We start from the raw sequence: 20,454 nt of genomic DNA on the forward strand, positions 1-20,454 counted from the left end.
AAATCTGATTTCCAATATCAGAATGTGGCCTAATGTTTTTATACATTATATTGCTCAACATCCGTGAAACAGCTTGATCCACTGAGTTGGTGATATTTGTGCATCTTCTCTAGTCAAGTTCATAAAACTTTGATTTTGCTATTTACCAGCAGCTGTCTTTCAGGCAGATGACACAGTTGTACCTCATCTCGACAACGTTACATTAACAACAGCAGCACAAGAATTTGGTAAGCACATGCTCCAGGATACTGTACATACCACAAGCATCTGCTGTGCTGGGACAAGCTAATATAAACTCACTTATATATCAAGTTAAAATAGCTGCATTGCAGTTGCATTGCAGACTTTTGGTAGAAACATGAATTTTGAACACACGCTCCAGCATCTTGCTATAAAAGGACAGGTGACCATTTCCATTTTATCAGTTCTAGAAGTTGCTAACCTCGGAGATGAGTGATAAATGCATAATCCAACTTGTACTAAAAACTCATACCCCAAATCACAGATTTAACTGCTTGAGAAAGTCGGCAGACAGGGAGAAACTTCGAGCAGTTTTCAGAAACGAGCAGTTTCAGGGTCTTGTTGAATTAAGTAACAAACTCATCAGAGAAAAGTACAGGATTGAGAGACGACACCAGATTTTGGAGTTTTGCTGCTAATCCACTCTTTCTGTGTCCATTAGCTTTATCCAGTCCATTTAGCTTGTGAGCTGTTCGAGGCAGAGACCATATCTGATCCGTACATTTGCAGCTGCAGTGGTTCTGCCTTCAAGTCATATAATGATTTTTGGAAATCTATCTGAATTACTTTTTAGTTCCTGCCATTGAGGCAAAAAGCTTGAAAATGTGACCTGGGAGATCTCAGACAGCAGAAGAATGGTAAAAATGAGCCGAGATGTAGCATTCTGTGTTATCCTCATAATGGAGGATTTTCAGCCCTTGGAGTTGGCAATGCTACAAAGAGTTGTTTGGAGCTTTCGGGCACGTCCTGTGCTGTGCTCAGCCCTGCATTTCTGCCTTCACCCATACATTCACAATGATGACAGAATTCGGCACACTTCTGAGAAACACATTTTATTGTACGACAGAAGCTGTCGTGGATGTCGACAAAAGAAATCATTCCACAGAAATAACAGAATCAAATTGTTACACAAATGTAAAAACCAAAACAAAACAGAAACGGAGTTAAAATGATGGAAAAGCAGTGCGATGTTATACAATGTGAAACATACAGAAAGCCACATTCTTCTGCTGATGTGTCAGAAGCTCATCATCATTACAGGATGTAAGTGATGTCAGTTATCTTTTTCTTCCCCTTTCCCCCTCAGACTTCAAGGTGAGACATCTGGAAGGGTCGGATTAACACAGAAAGCAGCATTTTCACTGAAATTTCTATATGATTTAGACCTTCTGCCTCCTTGTTCTTTCCTTCACCTTACTTCCAAATGTGTATTGGGAAGGTTAAAAGAAACTGTCAATATCGCTTTATCAACCTGATCTTGGTCAGAAGGAGGTCCTCCCTCTTCCAAAGAGGAGCATGAGTGATATCACAGAAGACTAAAACTATCTGGCAAGTGAACTGTGGTTCAACGGAGCAGAATTTTGCCCTTAACCTAAGCAAAATCAGAAATAACCTATTATTGAGAACCATGTTGGCTTTGACTCTCCCAGTGGTCTTTCATAGACAGGTAAAGCAAAGAGATACCAAAATGAACGTTTGAGGAACAGTTCTTTCGATCTCAAGTAGAGGCTGTTCCCAGACTTTTGAACCAAACAACAGTCCCACAATTGTTGCAATGCAGTATTTCTGCACAGAATTGTCTATTAGACTCTGGAATACTTTAAGGCACCTTATGGTGAAGAAATATTTTAAAGGCTTTAATAATGTTGAAGACTGAGTTCTTTTTCCAAGATCCCCATGAAGGAATGTAGCTTGAAATAAGCAGCTTTACTATTCTCCAAACAAAGCACGAACATTTTCAAAGTGGAAATTTAGAACTATTTGAACTTTTCTTTAGAAGGAAACACAAAACACCTCACTGGAGAGATAATTTATACATACAACAGACCATAACGTTCAACGAAGGAAGGCCTCTCTCATCCTCGAGTTTCAGGCACGATGCACTTTGTCACCCACCTAAAATTAAATAGGTGTGTCCATCTTAACCAACAGTCACCTAAACTACTCACAACAACTCTCAACAACAAGCAACAAAAGAATCTAAAGGAAACAACTTCCTGACTGAAATATATTTGTTACTTTAAACTAAAAAGGTGGACATCATGGCAACGTCAGGCACAAATGGCTCACTATCTGTTGATCTATTCAGTAACGTATGGTTTTCAAGTGCGATTCTTTAAATATTTGATTCTTTTATACCTACAGCTAGTAATGTCCTGTCAAAACCTGTGAAGAAGCAGGATGAGCATTTTCAGATACCTAGCATTTTTGTGCACGTTCAAAAATCTGCAGGATCAAATTAACTCTGCCTTATAGAGTGAGAGCTGAATTTGTCAGGGTCTCATACCACTGAGTGGGCTGCAGTCAGCGTCTTGGAGCTCAGCACTGAAATACAACTTGCTATAGTTTCATTTCAGAGCTGAAATGAACTAAAACTATAATTATACCCTCAGTTTATCTATCTCCTTGAATTCCGTTTTAAAAAAATATAAACAAAATATATAGCCATGAAAACATCATGTTCTCTCAGAGCATTTAAAAGTCTCAGCGTATTATACATCACACTTATTTTCTTGCATGAACTATTTAGAAATCAAAATAATTCAATATTGCAAAGCATGGGTAGACCCTGTGCATCTGTCCAAACTACTGAATAAAAAAGGGAAACGCATGAGCTCAAGCTCCAGTCCCTGTTAGCTGTCTGCACTGTCACAGTCAGCTCACTCTGGCTCTGTTTTGGAGCACTCCAACTGGATCTCTCTATGATAAAGGCTGAGCAGAGCTTGGACATGGTTTATGCCATGGACCGCTTCCAAAAGGCAGTTACAGAAAAGAAAGACCATGCAAGGCTGAGCTTTCTCCATGCTATACAATCCCCCAGCATTATCCCATGTGACTTTACATCCTCAGACACTTCTCTACATCTTCACATAGCTCTGCAATACATTCTGCTGAGCTGCAGAATAGCCCTATCCTTATTTGAGACCACTTGAATTGAAAAGAAACAAAACAAAACACGGTAGTGTTTTGTGTGCTAGGTACATAGGGGGCAAAGCGATCAAGAAAAGAGGCTGTGGCTGGTGCGCTCTGAGAAGGATTAGCTCTGAGCTTGCTGCTTACATGAGCCAATCTGTGCCAGGGGACACGTAGTCATCCCTGACTGCCCTGTATTTAGCACCAGACAAAGGACAAGACCCACGTGAAGTTCAGTTCCACTTATCTCAGAGACACTTGCAGTAGTGAGCGACACCCCACAGAGGTGTTAGAGACTGCCAAAAGAAAGCCAAGGGCAAGAGCGCTTCGTTGCGTACCTTCCTGCTAACAGTACAGGAGGATGCTGCCAGCAAATCCAACACCCAGCGCGTGTCTTTCCTCCCATCCACCAGAGAAGCCAATTGGTGGGGGTGCAGGCAGCAGGGAAAGAAGGTTCTGCCTCTCACCACCAACTTCTGCACAGGACAAAGCCCTCCTGGATGAGCCCCTATCTTCAGGCACAGGCTTTGGCCTCAGTTTGCTTCTCAACAACAATACAAGCAACAGTCTTGTATTTCAGCAACTTACTTGCTGGTAAAATGGCTTGAAATGAGAAACATTTGTGTTCGCCTTAATTTTCGACTGTTGGGGGAACATTGGGTAAGCAATATTTAGCTTGCCAAGGTAATAGCAAGCATCTTTTTTTATTATTTTTCTTTTTCTAAAAAGCACAGTGTTCTCTGTGTCCTGAAGAGACCTGTTGTTTTTCAGTGCCTTCTGTCCCTTCAGACAATAATTGGAATAGATTTATTCTGTACTGGACCTCAAAGGGTAGGTATCTCACTGAAGACAAAAAAGCTCTGCAGCAGAAGAGCACTTGCCTGACTTTTTAAACCACAAGAATAGTGCCTTCACACTGAAGTGCTTTGCTGAATCAGGACATGGTGTACAAATACAGAATCTCACTGCAATCTCCTCAGTACCAGCAACAGCCATTCAAACGTACGGGTTGCACTTCCCTACCTATTCCAGCAGTATGGTAACTTCAAACAGCACAAGTTCAACAGAATCCTTGATGCAAAACTTTAAATATATTAAGGCTAAATATTTTTAACATATATTTAACAAATTTGTTGTGTACCCTGCAGTTACAGCTTTGGCTTGAAGGCACAAATATTAAGGCACAATAAATGCAAATAACGTATACATTTCAATGTGGTGTGTTGGAGATAACTTTGTACTACGTGGTATTTAGGTATAATGACATGTCATTCAAAGATTTCCTCAAGTTATTTTAATACTTTTTTTTTTTTTTCTCTGATAACCTGGATAAAAAGAGGAATGTGTGTTAAATTATTTAAATATTTCTTCAGTGCAAATGTTCTCTTCTAAAGTACAGAAGACTGAGATTGATTTTTCAGCATCTGGATTTCAGCAAAATAAAACTTACACTTACATTCATCTTGAACAGCATTACTTGAATTATAAAAAAAATCTACGTATATAGTACTTTTTGCTATCAAAATAGAAAGTGTTTTTGGCTTTTAATTCTTTTTGCTTTTTTTTCTACCACCTGCATAGCTACCTGTGACAGGTAGAGAAACACCTCCGTTAGAAGCTAAGTTGTACACAACCAAACCTGCTGTTTAGGCACAGCTGTGGGGGTACGGTGACACTAAAAAACATTTGGCTTTGTTTGCTCTCAAAGTATCTCCAACTGAGAAAAGGGACACACTCCAATCTTTCTTTAATAAATTCCAAAGATGCACCCTAGACCTGTTAGGTGTCCTGCACCTGTTTAAATAACAGACACATAACTTTCAAATAAGAACTGAGTCTGCCTAATTTCCTTAGCAATACAAAAATAATTAGTTGGAAAGGAAAAAAAAAACATATATTGCACTGAAATCAAAGAAACAGGGATAGTAAAACTCTTCTTCTCAGTATTAAATAAAAGGATGTCCAGTGCAAAGAATCGCCCCCTCTTTTTCCTCTCCCATTGACACTCGTGAACATCGATGGTTTGGATGCTCTCAGGTTTATATTCAGTGGAAAAAAACTGTGGTCATGAGGAATCACAGTGCAGTTTCAGTTACACATAATCCTGAGGAAGGATCCAGCGAGGAGTCTGTGGCAAGCTGACCATTCTGAACAACTTCTGGGTAATTCTTACTGAAGTAAACCTAGGGAAAATATCACATTCCGTACGTCATTTTACATTAAACACCTTTTAGTTTAAAATACAATTCTAGAGGTACACAGAGAACAAAGAAATGCGTGACCCTGAAGAATCCAAAGAGGAATTTCAGGTTGCCCAAGGAGGCTGTGGATGCCCCATCCCTGGAGGCATTCAAGGCCAGGCTGGATGTGGCTCTGGGCAGCCTGGTCTGCTGGTTGTGACCCTGCACATAGCAGGGGGGTTGAAACTGGATGATCATTGTGGTCCTTTTCAACCCAGGCCACTCAGTGATTCTACGGCACTGGACAATTACTAAAATTATTGATGATCTTAGATTGTAACAAAGTCTGAGAAAAACCCCACACAACCTGTAGGTCTGCTCAAATTCTGGTGATTCAGATAAACAGATATATATTATCACTTCGCATTAAATTGATAAGTAAAATCATTTTACTAGCTCAAAACACGGAGATAAATTAAAAACAGGATGACAAAGAAGCTGTGAAATCTTGCGTCTGCACAAGGGTTTCTCATTTTCACACATAAAATGAACACAATGGATTTGGATGTTAATATCAGGTTGTAATCCCTGTATTTTACAAACTGTGATTGACAACCATTGAAACGTCGAGGTATATGTATGAAATATCCCAGCGTTTAATTTGTGCTGCAGAGCAGTTATAGGGCCTATAGAAATGTGATCTCTGGATAGCAAACCACAATAATGAAAGAAGAAGCAAAAGCTTTAACAATGACTCAACCAAGCAACTTCTCTAAAATGTAAGATGATACCAAATAATAGGACGGTTCTTTGCCAAGCCTTTGAGTTCTTGAATTCTACCAATTTCTAGCTGAACTAGAAGAGATACAGGTTTCCTGATAAATGTATAATCAGAACATAAAGGAAATGAAATGCTGTCAAGTTTCACTGTTCCACAATCATCAGTTTTTAGTAGCTGTATCATATCTCTGTTCCTTGACAGATGCGCATAACAAAATGAAATAATGTCAAGACTTGTGTGCTCTTATCTAAAAATGTGTTTGGGTGAAAAAGGACTTCAAATGCATTTTTTTTCAAAGAAAAATGTGAAAAGTTTTGTTTGAGTCTTCAAAAACAGAAAATGCACTATCTTTCTGAACCTGACACATGTCACGAGTTAGGTCTCGTAGTCAATACTGCCCCGACTACAGCTTATGAAATATTTCTCCAATTTACGTTTCAGAGTGTTGTCAGCAAAGTTTGGTTTGTTTGATAATAACGTCCCTTTCGGATATATGAATGCATGTATAAGACACGGGGTATAAAAGGGGAATAGTCGCTCTATGGAAACATCCCTGTAAGTACCACTGTCGTCTTTTGTGTACGCACACCAACGCAGGATATACATATCTTCAGACAATATCTCTTTGCAGAGAATATTAAGGCTTTAATCGAACCAACTGGGAGGCTGCTAAGAGGCATTCCTCAGTAACCAGCCCCGATCGGATTCAGCAGCAGAGAGTTAATCAGGAGCCACACACACAGCGCAGAGCCTGCAGCCCCAGCGCTGCGCTCCCATCCTGTTCCTGGTTAGAAACACAAAACTCTGGCATACTTTTTAAATGGAGCTTCTGAGCGTGAATTTTTTTCAAAGTTAATAGAAAACCTTGGCACATTACTAGAGACCTAATGAAACGGCAGCTGCTTTTCAACTGTCTCATTGTGATTCTTCCCCTGAGCCCAATGCCTCAAGATACTAAATGCCCAAGTCTTTACACAAGCTTCTTCCACAGCCAACAGAGCTGCAACCCTCTGATGAGTAATCGTGGAGGTGAGATAACACCTCTTTTAATATTTACGCATCCATCATAGCTCTAAAATAAAATCACCCTCACTCTTCCCTCAAAGTACTCAAAAACTGATTGACAGAAGAACAGTCCTGCTCTTGTGGAAAAGCTTCTCCGAGCGCCGACGACAGCATGGAGAACACTCTGAGGCTATCTATTTTTTTTGTAATCTAAAACACTGAACACACTTAAAAAAAAAATTCTTCTAACTATTTCATTTCTTACCTTCCCACGGGATTTTCTCCTAGTAAGCTTCTTGTAAACTGAACAAAGACCAATGATGCCAACTCCACTGCAGTCAGGCTCGCAGACGGCAGCCTCCGTCTGAGCTGTGCCTGCACTGCATTCTTTCACACTTACACAAAAATACGGGATATGGGGTGACCAAAAGAGACATACAGGGAGCAAGCCTGGGTCCACTGAGAAGCTTGAACTAAGTTTTCAGCAGGCATGGTGATCCTGAATAGTTTAATCTTTCAATGCTTAGCTAAGATAACCAATGTGTGTGGTTTTTTTTCTTTCTTTTTATTCCCAGATAATCGTGGTTCTTTCAAAGATGTCCCAAGTTAAATCTTCCAACGTAAGGTCCATAATCCCTCTTTGTTCACACCTAAGGAATATACGCAAGAGCCATACTCTTCCAGAAAACTGATTGAAAATCTCACCTTACTGGAAGAAAAGCTCTTGGTACTAATTTGCTCTGCTCAAGATTTGGGTCCAAAGCACAATAAATCAAACGATCACTGTCAAAGCATGGCCACATTCCAAACCATTTCACTTAGCAACTCACTGTAACACCTTTTGAAAAATACGTGTATATGCTATATTACCATTTCCTTTTATGTGCAGTGTGCTGTTCTTCAACAACAGCAAAAAGCAATTCTTCATAAAAACAGTTCTTGGTAACCACAAGAGAAGGTATGAGACCAGCAGCAATACGTGCAACCGACACACGTGTGCAAAATGAACGGCCCCCAGAATCAGCTCTTCTTACTAAGCAACTTCTCTGAAAGCATGCATGAAACACAAGGGACAGCAATAACAAAAACCTTGAATTAATGCCCAAGTCCTTTAAACAGAAAGAACTGTAACTGTGCTTCTGGGTAGCTGCTGACTGGAGATATAGTCTCTCGATTCCCATTTTTTGGGCTGAGTGTGGATAAGCACCGTGCTTTGCATTCTTGGCAGATGCAAAAGCTTGTATCTGCCTTCTAGCCTGGGAGTTAGCAAACTTTTTCATCAAACCACATTTCAGCAGAGACCGGTTCCTGGATCTCTTCCCTTCCTGTACAAAATCACGTAACATTGATGTGGTAACTATATGGGCAAGTAACATCAGGCAATTATTTTTATACATTTTGATTTATCTTTTAATGCAATTTTGCAACTGAGGAGGGCTGCAAGGAAGGAAGGAGAGACAGCATGACATGGCTGAATCTCTGTTGGTGATATCAGGACAGCCACCCCTAGCCATCCCAGGGATTAAGTCCCAGGAAGCCTGGCCAGACAAACACTGGTCTCATCAATTAGAACCGATTCTTTTCAACATCATTTATATAATCTTCAGATCTTCATACACGTGTTGCAAGAAAAAAAAACAACAACCAACAAAAAACATGTCTAAACCACTACATTTAGTAATAAAATGTGAGAAGCTACTTTGCAGCAGCTGACAAAAGCCATTTCCTCAGTTCAGGCAATCAGTGCCACGCGTGGGTTTATAAGGTGCAAAGTTTTCATGTTAAAAACTCTTTAAAAAAAAATCCCAAAAGAGGTTTAGTTGGTATAACAAAAAACAATCAACAACAAACTTGAGAGTGCACAGACATGGAAAGCTCTTCCCTATGCTTCAAAATGCCCACCGAAACAGCTGCAATACATGAGCACCCAGCGTCCCTGACTGCACAATTTGTTTTTCCAACTTTCCAGAAATGTGGCTATTCTTACTAGGAAGCAGGCAGACACCTGTCACTTTGTTTGCTGTCTTTATCAGTTGCTCCATGCCTAGTGCTCTCCTTTCCCCCCAGGAAATAGTTTGCAATTTGTGTCCCCCTTACGATCTGCACATCAAGCAACTTGAGGAGAAGAAAGCATAGAGGACAGAGATAAGACCTTGTTCTCTCGTGTGGAAAGTCTCTTAGGATGCTACACGCCTAATATCAGTGCCTTACTTGCACACTTAAAGTTGTGTGAAGATAATCAAATTGCTCCCAGACCAAGCACTGCAAGTCTCAGCTGCAGCAGTGCTGAAACTTCATTTGCAATACGAAAAATACACCCTGGCTTTGGACATCCTGTGTGCTGAATTATCACAAAAAAAGAGAAAGCACGCCAAAAGCTAGTCAAAATGAGTTCCTTAATCAAAGGTCATTTCTTTTTATCTTCTTATCTCAGCTTTAGCTTTCCATCTGAAAAGTGGAGATGATACAGCCTCACCTCAGAGGCATATTATGAAAATTAATCCATTGATGTTTCTTAAACACTTTGATTGCCAGAGGAATGCTCCCAATTACATTAATAATGCTACACTCAAGAGTAGGGTTTGAATAGTAAGCAGTAAATCCAGCACAGAGCCTCGCATGGAACAAGGAGGCAACAAAACATTCAACAGCTGTTTCTTAATTGAGCGCGATTCATCCCAACAAAGCAAAGGTAAAAGAACGAAGTAAGAGAAATAAAACTATGATCGCACTCCCAGTGATCATAACTTAATGAACTAGTACTGAACCTCACACTAACACTGGTTGGGCCTTTTAGAAAATACAGGAGAAGTAAATGCTGGAGTCTGCAGCCTTTGTATGTTTTTAAAGCGAGTTTTTGCAGGACACGTGCCCAGCACAGGTGCGTATGTCATATATTATTCACACTTAGCACTGTGAGTACGTACACAAGGATGCAAGAAACACACTCTTTCAACTCGGGGTACATAAATACACCTATCATTTGGAACCCTGTGTGTAAGCACTAAAAAAAATCAGTGAAAATGAGGGTTCAGCCTTCCTAAGTCAACAGATTCTGATGTTTAGCAGAATGCCTACTATAACCTTGAATATGCTAACTTGTGATGAACCAAGTGCAGAGACAAACTGAATTATAATTATAAAATTACCCGTTTTGCTGTTTCAATCAGAGAAGCTGCTTCTGTCTTGCCCACTTGTTGCACCATTTTGTAAAACAAGCCGTCCTTTTCTTGCAGCAAAATGTAAGGCTCACCATATTCTTTTAGTCTTCCTGCATCTAAAACCTGTTAAATCAGCAGAAATTAACTTATTAACATAAGAAATTCAAAAACAAATCTTAAATCCATTGGCAAAGGGGGAATGTATCCACTTCAAGTGCTAAGATGAACTTTGCATTCTGAAAATGAAATATTATGTCTTCTTCAAACAAGCATAACACTTCTTTAGTTTATAGACCTGTTGTACAATTTTAGAGTGCCCTACAGCCATTCCACCTATAGGAATCCAATGCAAAGTTATGCAGAATATGGAAATACAATGTTTGTGAAGCCAACAAAGCAGATTATAAGATTCATTGTGTAAGAACGAAACAAAGAGACCTGAAATGGGCTCTGAAGTAAACAGCTGTAGGTATAAACCACGCAATAACCACCGAGACGGGTAAGGGAGAATAAGTAGGTCTTTTGGATTAGAGGAGGTGAAGATGTAATTAAAGAAAATGAGGGTGTTGCTGAAAAGATAAACAATTTCTTGCATCAGTTTCTGCCGACTACATATTAGAAAGATACTTACCTCGAACCTATTCTTTCTACATAAAAAAGAGGAGATGCCACCAGCGACATAGGCAACAAGGAAAGGAGGGGAGAAGGAAAAATAGAAAGGAGAAATTAAAAAAGCATTAAGTTAGCAAGCCACATAGGATACATACAGTCAAAAAATCAGAAGAAATTAAGAATAGGTTGCTTGAGCCTATAAGAAAATATTCTTATGCAAATGACTACTTCAGGATTGCATGGTAGCATATACTACACTTACATTTTGAAGAACTTAGAATCTTTCAAGGAACTTTTAGACCAGCATATATATGTTTTCAGGACAACGATTTAGACAAAACTGAATAAAACACAACTAGAAGACACACAGATCACAGGCAGAATTTGTTTATCACAATTTTAGTAAAATGAAAAGGTACCTCACATATCTGATAGAATACTTAATGCATCAGAATAAAATGAAAAGAACATTTCATATGGATTTCCACATGGATTTCCAGGAATGTGTTTGGTGTAATGAAATAACTGGGGACAAAACCTCAAGAATTTGCACAGAAAACAAACATTGGAAATAAGCAATGCATTTCTGCTGTTTGGGGAGCTGGAAGGGCAGGAACTGGTCGCTATCAGAGTGGTCTGTGGTAGCTACGTATGGGCCAGCCATCAGAAGGTTATCAGAGAAGTGACAAAGCTGCAAATGACACTAAAACATGTAGGTAAGTCTAGACTAGAGGAGATTCAGGTACACGTAATTAACTAACATAAGAGAAATACAATAGCAGGGAAAAGTCAATATTGACAAAAGCAATACACTCTAATACTTAACTGGCTTACAAATTAATGGTATTGACTCAAGAAAGAGAGCTGGATAACACTTTACGAGTTCAGAACTCCAGCCCATGGGCAGGAGCAATGAAGTTCAAAAAAAAGAAAAAACAAAAACAACCCCAAAGTTATGTGAGAAAAAGTAATTCAGAAAATGTTTTTGTCCCTGTATAAATAAAAAAACCTGACTACCCAAGACACACTATTGAAGAAGATATTGCCACAACAGAGGGACTTCAAGGACTCATAACCAAAGCTGTAATTGTGGTGTACAAAGTTGTAAGGGAAAAAAAAAAACCATCTAAAAAGACGGAATTGTTCATTTCAGGCAAGAAAGAAATAAAAGGTACCATGAGGACAACATCAAAATAAGAAAAACAGTTTGCAAACTTATGTTCAAAAGAAGGAACTCCAGTAAGATTGGAGGTAAATTCAAAGTCCTGTGAAGAAACTTCCAAGTGTACCATTTGCCTGTGCAACTCCTTAGAGCAAAGCATCTTAATGGCCAAGAGCTCAGCAGAACCTCCAGGCGGGCAGGACCCCTTTAATGACAGAACACAAGAGGAAGCTGAACGAATCCGTTCGGCTGCACGATGTGCAAACTACACTGCTGGGACCTGTGCCAGGTTGTTGGGCATCAGGGACCAAGCACCCGCAGAAAGATGCCCAGACTTGAGCTTCTGCTTCCATTCAGTACGTTGTATTTGAGTGTAAAACAACTCAAGCCAACAATAACGCTGTACTGACATTCAGTTTTATAAATTGGATACTTAGTTCTGTCGCATTTGAGTATTTAACTGTAATCACAACATTTTACGTTCTACAGTAAGAGTTAAAGACAGAATCCTTAACAGTGCCATAAACTGAACTACCACATACAGTTCTATGCAATAATTAACACGAAGTGCCGCGTCACGGAACATTTCTGGCTCCTTGAATGATTTTTTTCAGCATAGCTCTAGGTTACATAAACACTCCTTAACAAAGAAGACAAAAAGCATGTCCACTGAAAGTGTCTCCCTCTCTAGTAACAAGTACCACATAAACTGGAGGTTTTTATTTTCTTTTACATTACTGTAGTGTTCAAAGTCTAACAGCAATTTTGCAAATATCAGAAAGAACCACAAACATGGACAGTCCTTCTCCTAGAAAGAACATGAGAGGGAAAAAGTAGAAATTTATTCTTTCTTGACAAGTTTTAAACAGTGAAGTCCAGAAGATGAACAGATAATTAGGGTGATTTGTGTCCAGAAGAATTCTATTCACATTTTAAATAAATCTTTAAGCTATTCATATCCTTTCTCGGGGAATAAAAACCAACTTATGTTTTGAAAACAGACAGAACAAAGATAGGAAAAACAACCCTCGCTGCTTTCTAAAAATCTGAAATGGAAAAAAGAATGAAATAGAACAGACATCATTCTTACACGTCACGAATACTCTATAAACCATATTAACGGGGGGAAAAAAACCAAACCTGTTTCTACTATCTGCTACCATCCATGACACAACGGAGGGAATGTGAGCAGGCTGACTGGGTAGTTAAACATTCAGATACCTACACATTTATTAAAAAGGGCATAGACAAAGCGATAGGTATTCTTCTTTGAAGAAATATATGCTGATAACATTTAAATAAATAAATAGGTACTTTGGCTAAGGCTTTGCATACGCTTACTTACTGACTCCAAGCCAAATTAAAATCATTAGAACTTCAAAAAGCAAGCTAATCATTCAGGAAAGGTGGAATCTGGTGTTTACTAGCCACATACTTTCTGATCAACTTGCATGCATCCCTTATCACTGTACAATACGACTGAATTGAACCCAGATGCATCCCAAGGTGGTTGTACCAGTGGAACTAGATACAGAAAGCCAGAGAAGCTTGCAGGCAGTGAAATCAGATCGGCATGCTGATTACAGAGGACACACAAAGGAGCGTGGGACTTCGTGATTCCATTAGAAGCTCTAATACAGATTCTGAGAGGCAGAGAGATTTTGGACAAATTTCAGTATTGCTGTATATACTGGAAACCAAAGAAAATCTAACAATTTCACTGTCTGTGAAATACTTTGACAGCTCAGAGCAAAATGAAATAAGCACAAAATGGCAACATAAACCCAAGGCAATCATATGTAATCCACGGCCAGGTTCTCCACTGTCTTGCACTGGCAAGACATCCTCTTTACCTCACCTGCACTGTTCTTGCCTCTATGGTCAGATCCTAACAACTTCAACATATTTTCTCCAGCAGAAAAGTAACTCCAACAGTGTGAAATTTACAGAATTGGATGACGGTGACCACGTAAAAGAGACAACATAGGAAAAGCTTTATTCAGGGAAATTCTCTCACTTTCTACAGTGAAGTGAAACTGATCTTTACTTAGAGCTATTCAAATTCCCCTTACAGTAGTGCTACTCAGACATTTTATGTTCAAATGGGGTGTAAGATCAACACTGCTCTAGAGCAAAATCCTCTCATGCCATCTAAATCTGCTGTACCCAAAATTTAGTTTAGGTCCAACAGTCTGGACAGTGATGCTCATCACAGCTGTGAGATCTGCAGAAGGATGATCATCACACTGGGCAGAAGGCAAGAAAGTTATTAACAGCTCTTGGTTTGACATGGAGGCACGGAATAACACAGAAAGAGCAGGATTAAAATATGGCAGCAAAGAGACAGAGAACCAGGGAAGAAGCAACTTGAATCAGATTGACCAGAAAAAGCAAACACGAAAAGGGAGTATTAGCCATTCAAATCTGTTGTTTATGTTAGCTTTAGTTAGCACAGAAGGACTATTTGCCTATGCCACAGAAATGTTGATGCACTAAATTTAGGTAAGATTCAGCAGCTATAAAATGGTTGTCCATTTCTGCCTCCTCTCTATCCTGCCTGGTTATTTACCTCCATTCTACCTAAGTCCCCCCCCAAAAACAAACTATGCAGCACTGTCATTACATAATCTCATAGTTTCAAGTATTAACCATAATTGCTATGGATAAATTCTGGGCAGGGGGGGTTCAGTATTTGAGCTATCAAGAAATTGTACAATAAGGCCGGAGTAGCCACAGCAAATACAGAACCAACAATTTATTTCCCAGGCATTGTATGCAAATATTTGGCTTACATAATAATTTTAAGTGAGCCTTACTCATATGTAGAATTCCACTCTCAGATTAGTTTAGATTTTCAATACATTTTTGTCTAACATTCAGTGGTGGATGTGAAGGAGAGACAAAAATGAAACCATAAAATGACGAAAATGCAATCTGAGAACCATTTCACAATGAAATGAGAGGAACAAGACAATGAAGGAAGACAAAACTCGATGAAACCGGTCCATTTCTGCAAAGACCCAAGCAGCAGAACTAGGACAGTACTTCTTCTGACGATTCCTGAAACCGATTTATACAGTTGGGTTGCACAGAACTTTTGAAAAGCAAATATTCATTTTGTAAGTGAATTTAAAATCTTCTGCATGGATTAATATAGTTAAACACTGACATTAGCCACAGAAAGAAAAAAAGCGTGGATCCTTAAAAATGCTGTAACAAATTCCATGTACTTATGGCTATCCATAGACAGAAGAAAGAAAGAAGGTTCTAAATCCTGCATTTTCTAACTTTCAGCAACAAAAGCAGACAAAGCAAGAGAACAATAGTTATAAAACACTCTGAGAAAAGAAAAGCCCAAGGTTGGAAGTGTCGAGCCACAGAGGAGGGGGGCATGGGAATCTATTTCAATTATTATTGAGGAATGACTAGTATTCCTATTCACGTTCAACTTCACCATAAAGCCAGAGGGAAAATGGGACATTTAGGAGTTGATCATAAATGTTTTTATTTCCTATTCAAAAGGAAAATAATTCAAGCAAATTATCTCCTAGGGAATACATCTGATTTAATTTAGACTTGCAGAAGACATCAGCAAACAACAAAATTATTAAAGTTCAAAACTCTGCTAGGAGTACAACTTTGAACAATGTTTTCCTCAGAGAGCATACATCAAGATGATCTTCAATAAAGTCCTGGGAAGAGGAGAATATTCAGGAGATGCTTCTGGTTACATCATATTAAAAGAAATATATTTACACAAGACAATACATGGCTTTGTGGGAAAGAGTCAACAGCCCATTCCCCAGCTGGCATTAAGTTCAGATACAAGTACGTTCCATCGCTTCCATCTCAACAGTTTGCCAAAACAGATCAGAAACATGTACATACTTCTCTGAAGAGTCATTTATAAATATTATCCTATCTGAACAGGTTTGCAAAAATGGAAGAACACTGAGGCCGCAAAGCTAATTTGGGAACCATTTTAAAGTTTTTTGTTTTTTTTTAAATGAAGTTTTTCTTTATTTTTCTTTTTTTTCTTCTTGTTTCTGTTTTTGATTTTTTGGTATTGGGGCTTCGTTTGGCCTTTTTTTTTTTTTTTTTTAATTAAATTTTCAGCTTTAATCTAAGCATTCCCCAAGCTCATTCAGGAATCACGTATAACTTATTCTATGACAAATCTGGTGTCAAATAAAGAAACTTTCATGCACCACATGCCAGTTGTGTACTTCTTGTTTTTCCTTCAAACAAACCAGAGCACACTTGGGCATTCACCTTCTTACAATATGAATTATTCTTTTCAGAATTTCCATATGTTTCATCTCAGCACAGTTTAACTTCACTCTAACAATGCAAAGCCTGCCCTTGGTCTCTGGTATTCAACACATGCCCCTGCCCACTTCCCCTCTATTTCACAGAAAAGGCAATTTCAGATGCTGTTCTGGAGTCAGAAGAACTGGACTTCTTTAAATTGAAATTATTCTTTTTAGAGAAAATTCAGCACGTAGTAATAACTGGTAAGGCGTTCCACACATGTGTTATCTTTGCTCTTCTTGCAGAGGCTTAAAAATCTCCCCTCCTGCTGTTTTTCTCCATCTGATTGCACACCACTGCAAGCTGGTTGGAATGTTGTGGGGAAAAAATATCAATATGCAGTAGTAATGTATGTAGCAATGAGTCTTATTTTATTGATAATCATTTGATATTAGCTTCTATATCTTGTTGGAGGAAATAAACTTGTTAACTAGTTACTGTAGATGTTTTTTGTATTGTTCAGTCTCTTCACCTCAAAATATCTGACATATCAGTGCAAGTTCAACCATTCCCATAGAGCCACTTCTTACCAGGAGCTCTAAATGCTGACAAAACTCTTCCTTGGCCAATCAGTAATGACTGTTTCCAGCACTGGAAAGCCACATTTCTCAATCTGGATTGCAGAATGGCTCAAACATGGCCCTGAAGTGATGGAAGATATGCTTCAGCTTAAGAAATTCCACTCTCTAATAAGGCTTTTGAGGATTGTCAGATAAGTTACAAACACACTATACTTTTCAAAAAGTTATAGAATACAGCTGCCTCTCTCCTAGGTTTATCTGCTTCTGAAGACAGTGAACTTGTGGCTCAGCTGCCATGCACACAGTTTTACCTTATCGGAGACACTCTGCTCAAATCATCAGCTGTCAACATGTCCTGCACTAATTTGCTCCTAAACAGTAACACGGTATTTCTGAGAGACCAGAAAACCACTCTCTAAAGATGTGTTAGCATTTCTAGTGTGGTCTGCATTCCATACCACCACCTTTAAAGAAATATCTGACTGCTCTGTCCTTATACAGATGAAAATACATTCACACACAAATGACTGACAGAATGAGAGATTGAGGTTCATCAGACATTAGCTTCATTTCCTGCTGTAATTCAAATGCAGCTCTTCATTTGAATGCTCCCAAGCTGAAGCACTGCTTCAGTAATTAGCTGCTTTATTTAGGCAAAAAAAGAACCTTGTTGGGCGGCTGTCTTGAAATTGGAGCAGCTTTTAAGAACAATCTTAAAGTTGTCAACATTTTGGGAAGGTATGATTCTCTTGGCCAATTTGAAGCCAACAATCCTAGTGCTTCTTCAAGATCATTGGGATTTTGACTTGTTACAGAGACAGCTAGGCCAAGTGTGATGCTTAACAACTATCACAGACACACCACTTCAGTTGACAGCAGTGGCTCTGATATAAGGTTCATAGCCCAGCACTTTATGCAAACTTGGATTAAACATCAAGATAGTATCCTCTTAATAGCAAAGATGTATAATTTACTCAGGTTTGAAAACAACATGTTCACTGTTTATATCTTCTGAGCTGAATTACTGAATTCCACAAAACATCTGTTTTCCCTTGCTGTCTGCAAAACGTTAACCCACTTTCAGAGGATCTGGAAATTGTGGAAATTGGCTTTGTTTGCATTAAAATCAAAATTGATCATTTCTGAAAATCACTTGCTAATGCTCAGCTCTTCCAGAAATTCCACAAGTCCTTAATTACCAAATTAAAGGAGAAACCTAGACGTTTCCAGGACCACTGCCCACCATCAACTGTCCACATGGACTCCAATACAGTGAACAGCCAAGCAGTATTAATTACACCTGGCAGAAGGTCTGGATTAAAGGTCTGCAATTACACCTGGCAGAAGGTCTGCATTAAAACTCCTAAAGCTTCCCTGAAATATTTAACCAGCCCTTTAAGTGTTAAGATCTTTCCTAAATTTTCACAATTTATCTTCCAGATTCCAAAAACCTGGAATTGCAATTTACCTGTCATCGTACAGAATACACATACACAAGCAATATTTTGTGGGATACTGATATTCAGCTATCATGAGACCAAGTACTCTTTCACATTTCCTGTGTAAAGCATCTCAGCTAGTACCATTAAGTTTAATGTGCTCCACACTGGTCTTCTTGTATGACTAACATTCATTTTCTTTTCTTCACATTTCTTTACCCAAGAGACTTTGGTCCCTTTGGTTCCAGCACAGCTGGATTTTTAGTTCTAGTGTTCTCTAGCTCGTATTTTCAGGAGAGAGGCTTTAACATGAATGCCCTGTGTATGCTGGTGGACATGGCATCTTCCTGGGAATGGGGAGCACAGTGCACAAACCTTGGCAGAGAGAGGAAAACATAGAGCTCAGGTTTCTTAAATTTCTGGAAGAATGCTCTCTTTCCATGCTAACGATGGGCAACACTGCCATCACTATCATGCTTACTTAAGTGTCTGTTAGCAGAACTGCCTCATCTCCCACTCAATGGCTGAAGGACACTAATGTGCAATACTGGGTCAGACACCAGAACTCCAGAGACAAGTACCCAGACTTTATCTGCTGCATGGCATTTTCTGTCTAGCTGTAGATGACTCTCCTATTACTATGCAAACTTCTTGAATCTCCCTGCAGAGTTCCCTCTTTCCTTTCAAGGTGTTTACACCAAATTTTGGTGGACTGATTTGCCCTGTTGAGGTTAGATGTCTACAATACATGAAACACAGCACCTGATTTATGAGGCCCAGGTGTTCCAACAAGGTAAATATAACGCGATGTCAGAAAAATGGGAAAAACTGAAAGAGCGAGGTGTACCAGAGAGATGTAAGAAGTCATTTTCTATTGACCAAAAAAAGACCTCAGGTCCGGTTATCGGGTACACTGCACTGTTAACCATGAGTATGAAGTCACTTCAGTACATAGCCACAACAGGTTTTCCCATTAATAAATCAGATCTCTTCCCATGGTTCTCATCCTCAAAAATTTCCTATTTGAATGACAGTTTTTAATTACTAGATCAAGTTCTGCTTGCATAAAGAGCTTTCATTTCAAATAAGTATTTTACTAATATGAAAAGTCTCTGTGGAGAAACACCCTTGTCACTGGAAAATGCACAAGTCTTCACTACTTTAAGGCTCTCCTACCGAAAGACCACAGCACAGCAACCAGAACAAAGAACTGCATCAGATTCCTGCCAGACACACATACTTAATTTGCTACTGATTCACTGCTTCCCTAGGTGAGCTTCAATTTCTGCATGCTTCAGCTTCTCTCCTCTCTAAAAATACAGTTTCTAAAAAGTATTTCTCAACCTGGACAAGGAAGCAGAGAAGAGGGGGAGGAATGGGTGATGCGGATTTTACAAGATACCACTGGAAGTCTTGGGAGTGGTGCCTGTTGGCTGCCCCAGGCTGCTCCTGACTGGGTTTGGTGAGCTGCAGACGTGATTTAGGTAAAAGGCCCTCACACTGTAAGGTGAGAAAATGATAGGGAAGCAGCTGTTGTGGTGGTGGGCATGCTATGTGGAACGGGGGGCTAGTGGAGCAAGCCTGAACTGAGCTTTTCACGGGATTTGCCGCTAGAAGAGAGGAAACTGTAGCATTTCTCCCATCCTCCCCCCTTTGCTAGGGAGAAAGGAGGCTGCTTATATCAAATGGCTAAAATGAGTATAAGTAGGCATCTGGTAGGAGGAGCTACAACTTGGGTTCTTAAAATAATGAGGGAAACATGAGTGAGAAAATATCCTATAGTAGTCTTGAACAGCACAGGGGGGAAAAAAAAAGTTTGAAAACCACTGGATTATAATTTTATGGTAGGATTATTTGATGGCCTGACTTAACAAGTCTTTCCAACTTTGGTTCCAAAGATTGTATGGATACTTCCCTATCTCACCCAGGTGTTTGAAGTTTAATTAATTAATGTTTGTAAAGAGCGTTACAATTTCCAGATGAAAAGTCCTATGCAAGTGCAATGGAGGATTACTCATTGAGGTGATTGGGTTAGAGAGTATCACATTACACAATGCAGCTCTTCCCTCAACGATTTTATGCGTTTGAAGTTCTGATAAAGTGGATTTATCAGTAAGATGGATATAATG

At 39.2% G+C, this 20,454-nt stretch overlaps 1 protein-coding gene across 2 annotated transcripts in view; it reads right to left on the minus strand.

Annotated features, from left to right (window-relative positions):
• Positions 1-1,057: 1,057 nt before the first annotated feature.
• The window catches only part of ABCC4 (ATP binding cassette subfamily C member 4), a 152,919-nt gene continuing 133,522 nt past the window's right edge, over positions 1,058-20,454 (minus strand). For both annotated transcript variants that reach the window (XM_042867260.1, XM_042867259.1), the window contains 2 exons: positions 10,269-10,403; positions 1,058-5,336 (listed from right to left, as the gene is read on the minus strand). In XM_042867260.1, coding sequence (XP_042723194.1) covers positions 5,229-5,336; positions 10,269-10,403 — 243 coding nt within the window. In that variant the 3' untranslated portion in view covers positions 1,058-5,228. The remainder of the gene's footprint in view (positions 5,337-10,268; positions 10,404-20,454) is intronic.

Source organism: Lagopus leucura, unplaced genomic scaffold (assembly GCF_019238085.1).
Source record: "Lagopus leucura isolate 7727_CA_CO unplaced genomic scaffold, USGS_WTPT01 Super-Scaffold_100001, whole genome shotgun sequence".
In the NCBI taxonomy this organism is placed as follows: domain Eukaryota; kingdom Metazoa; phylum Chordata; class Aves; order Galliformes; family Phasianidae; genus Lagopus; species Lagopus leucura.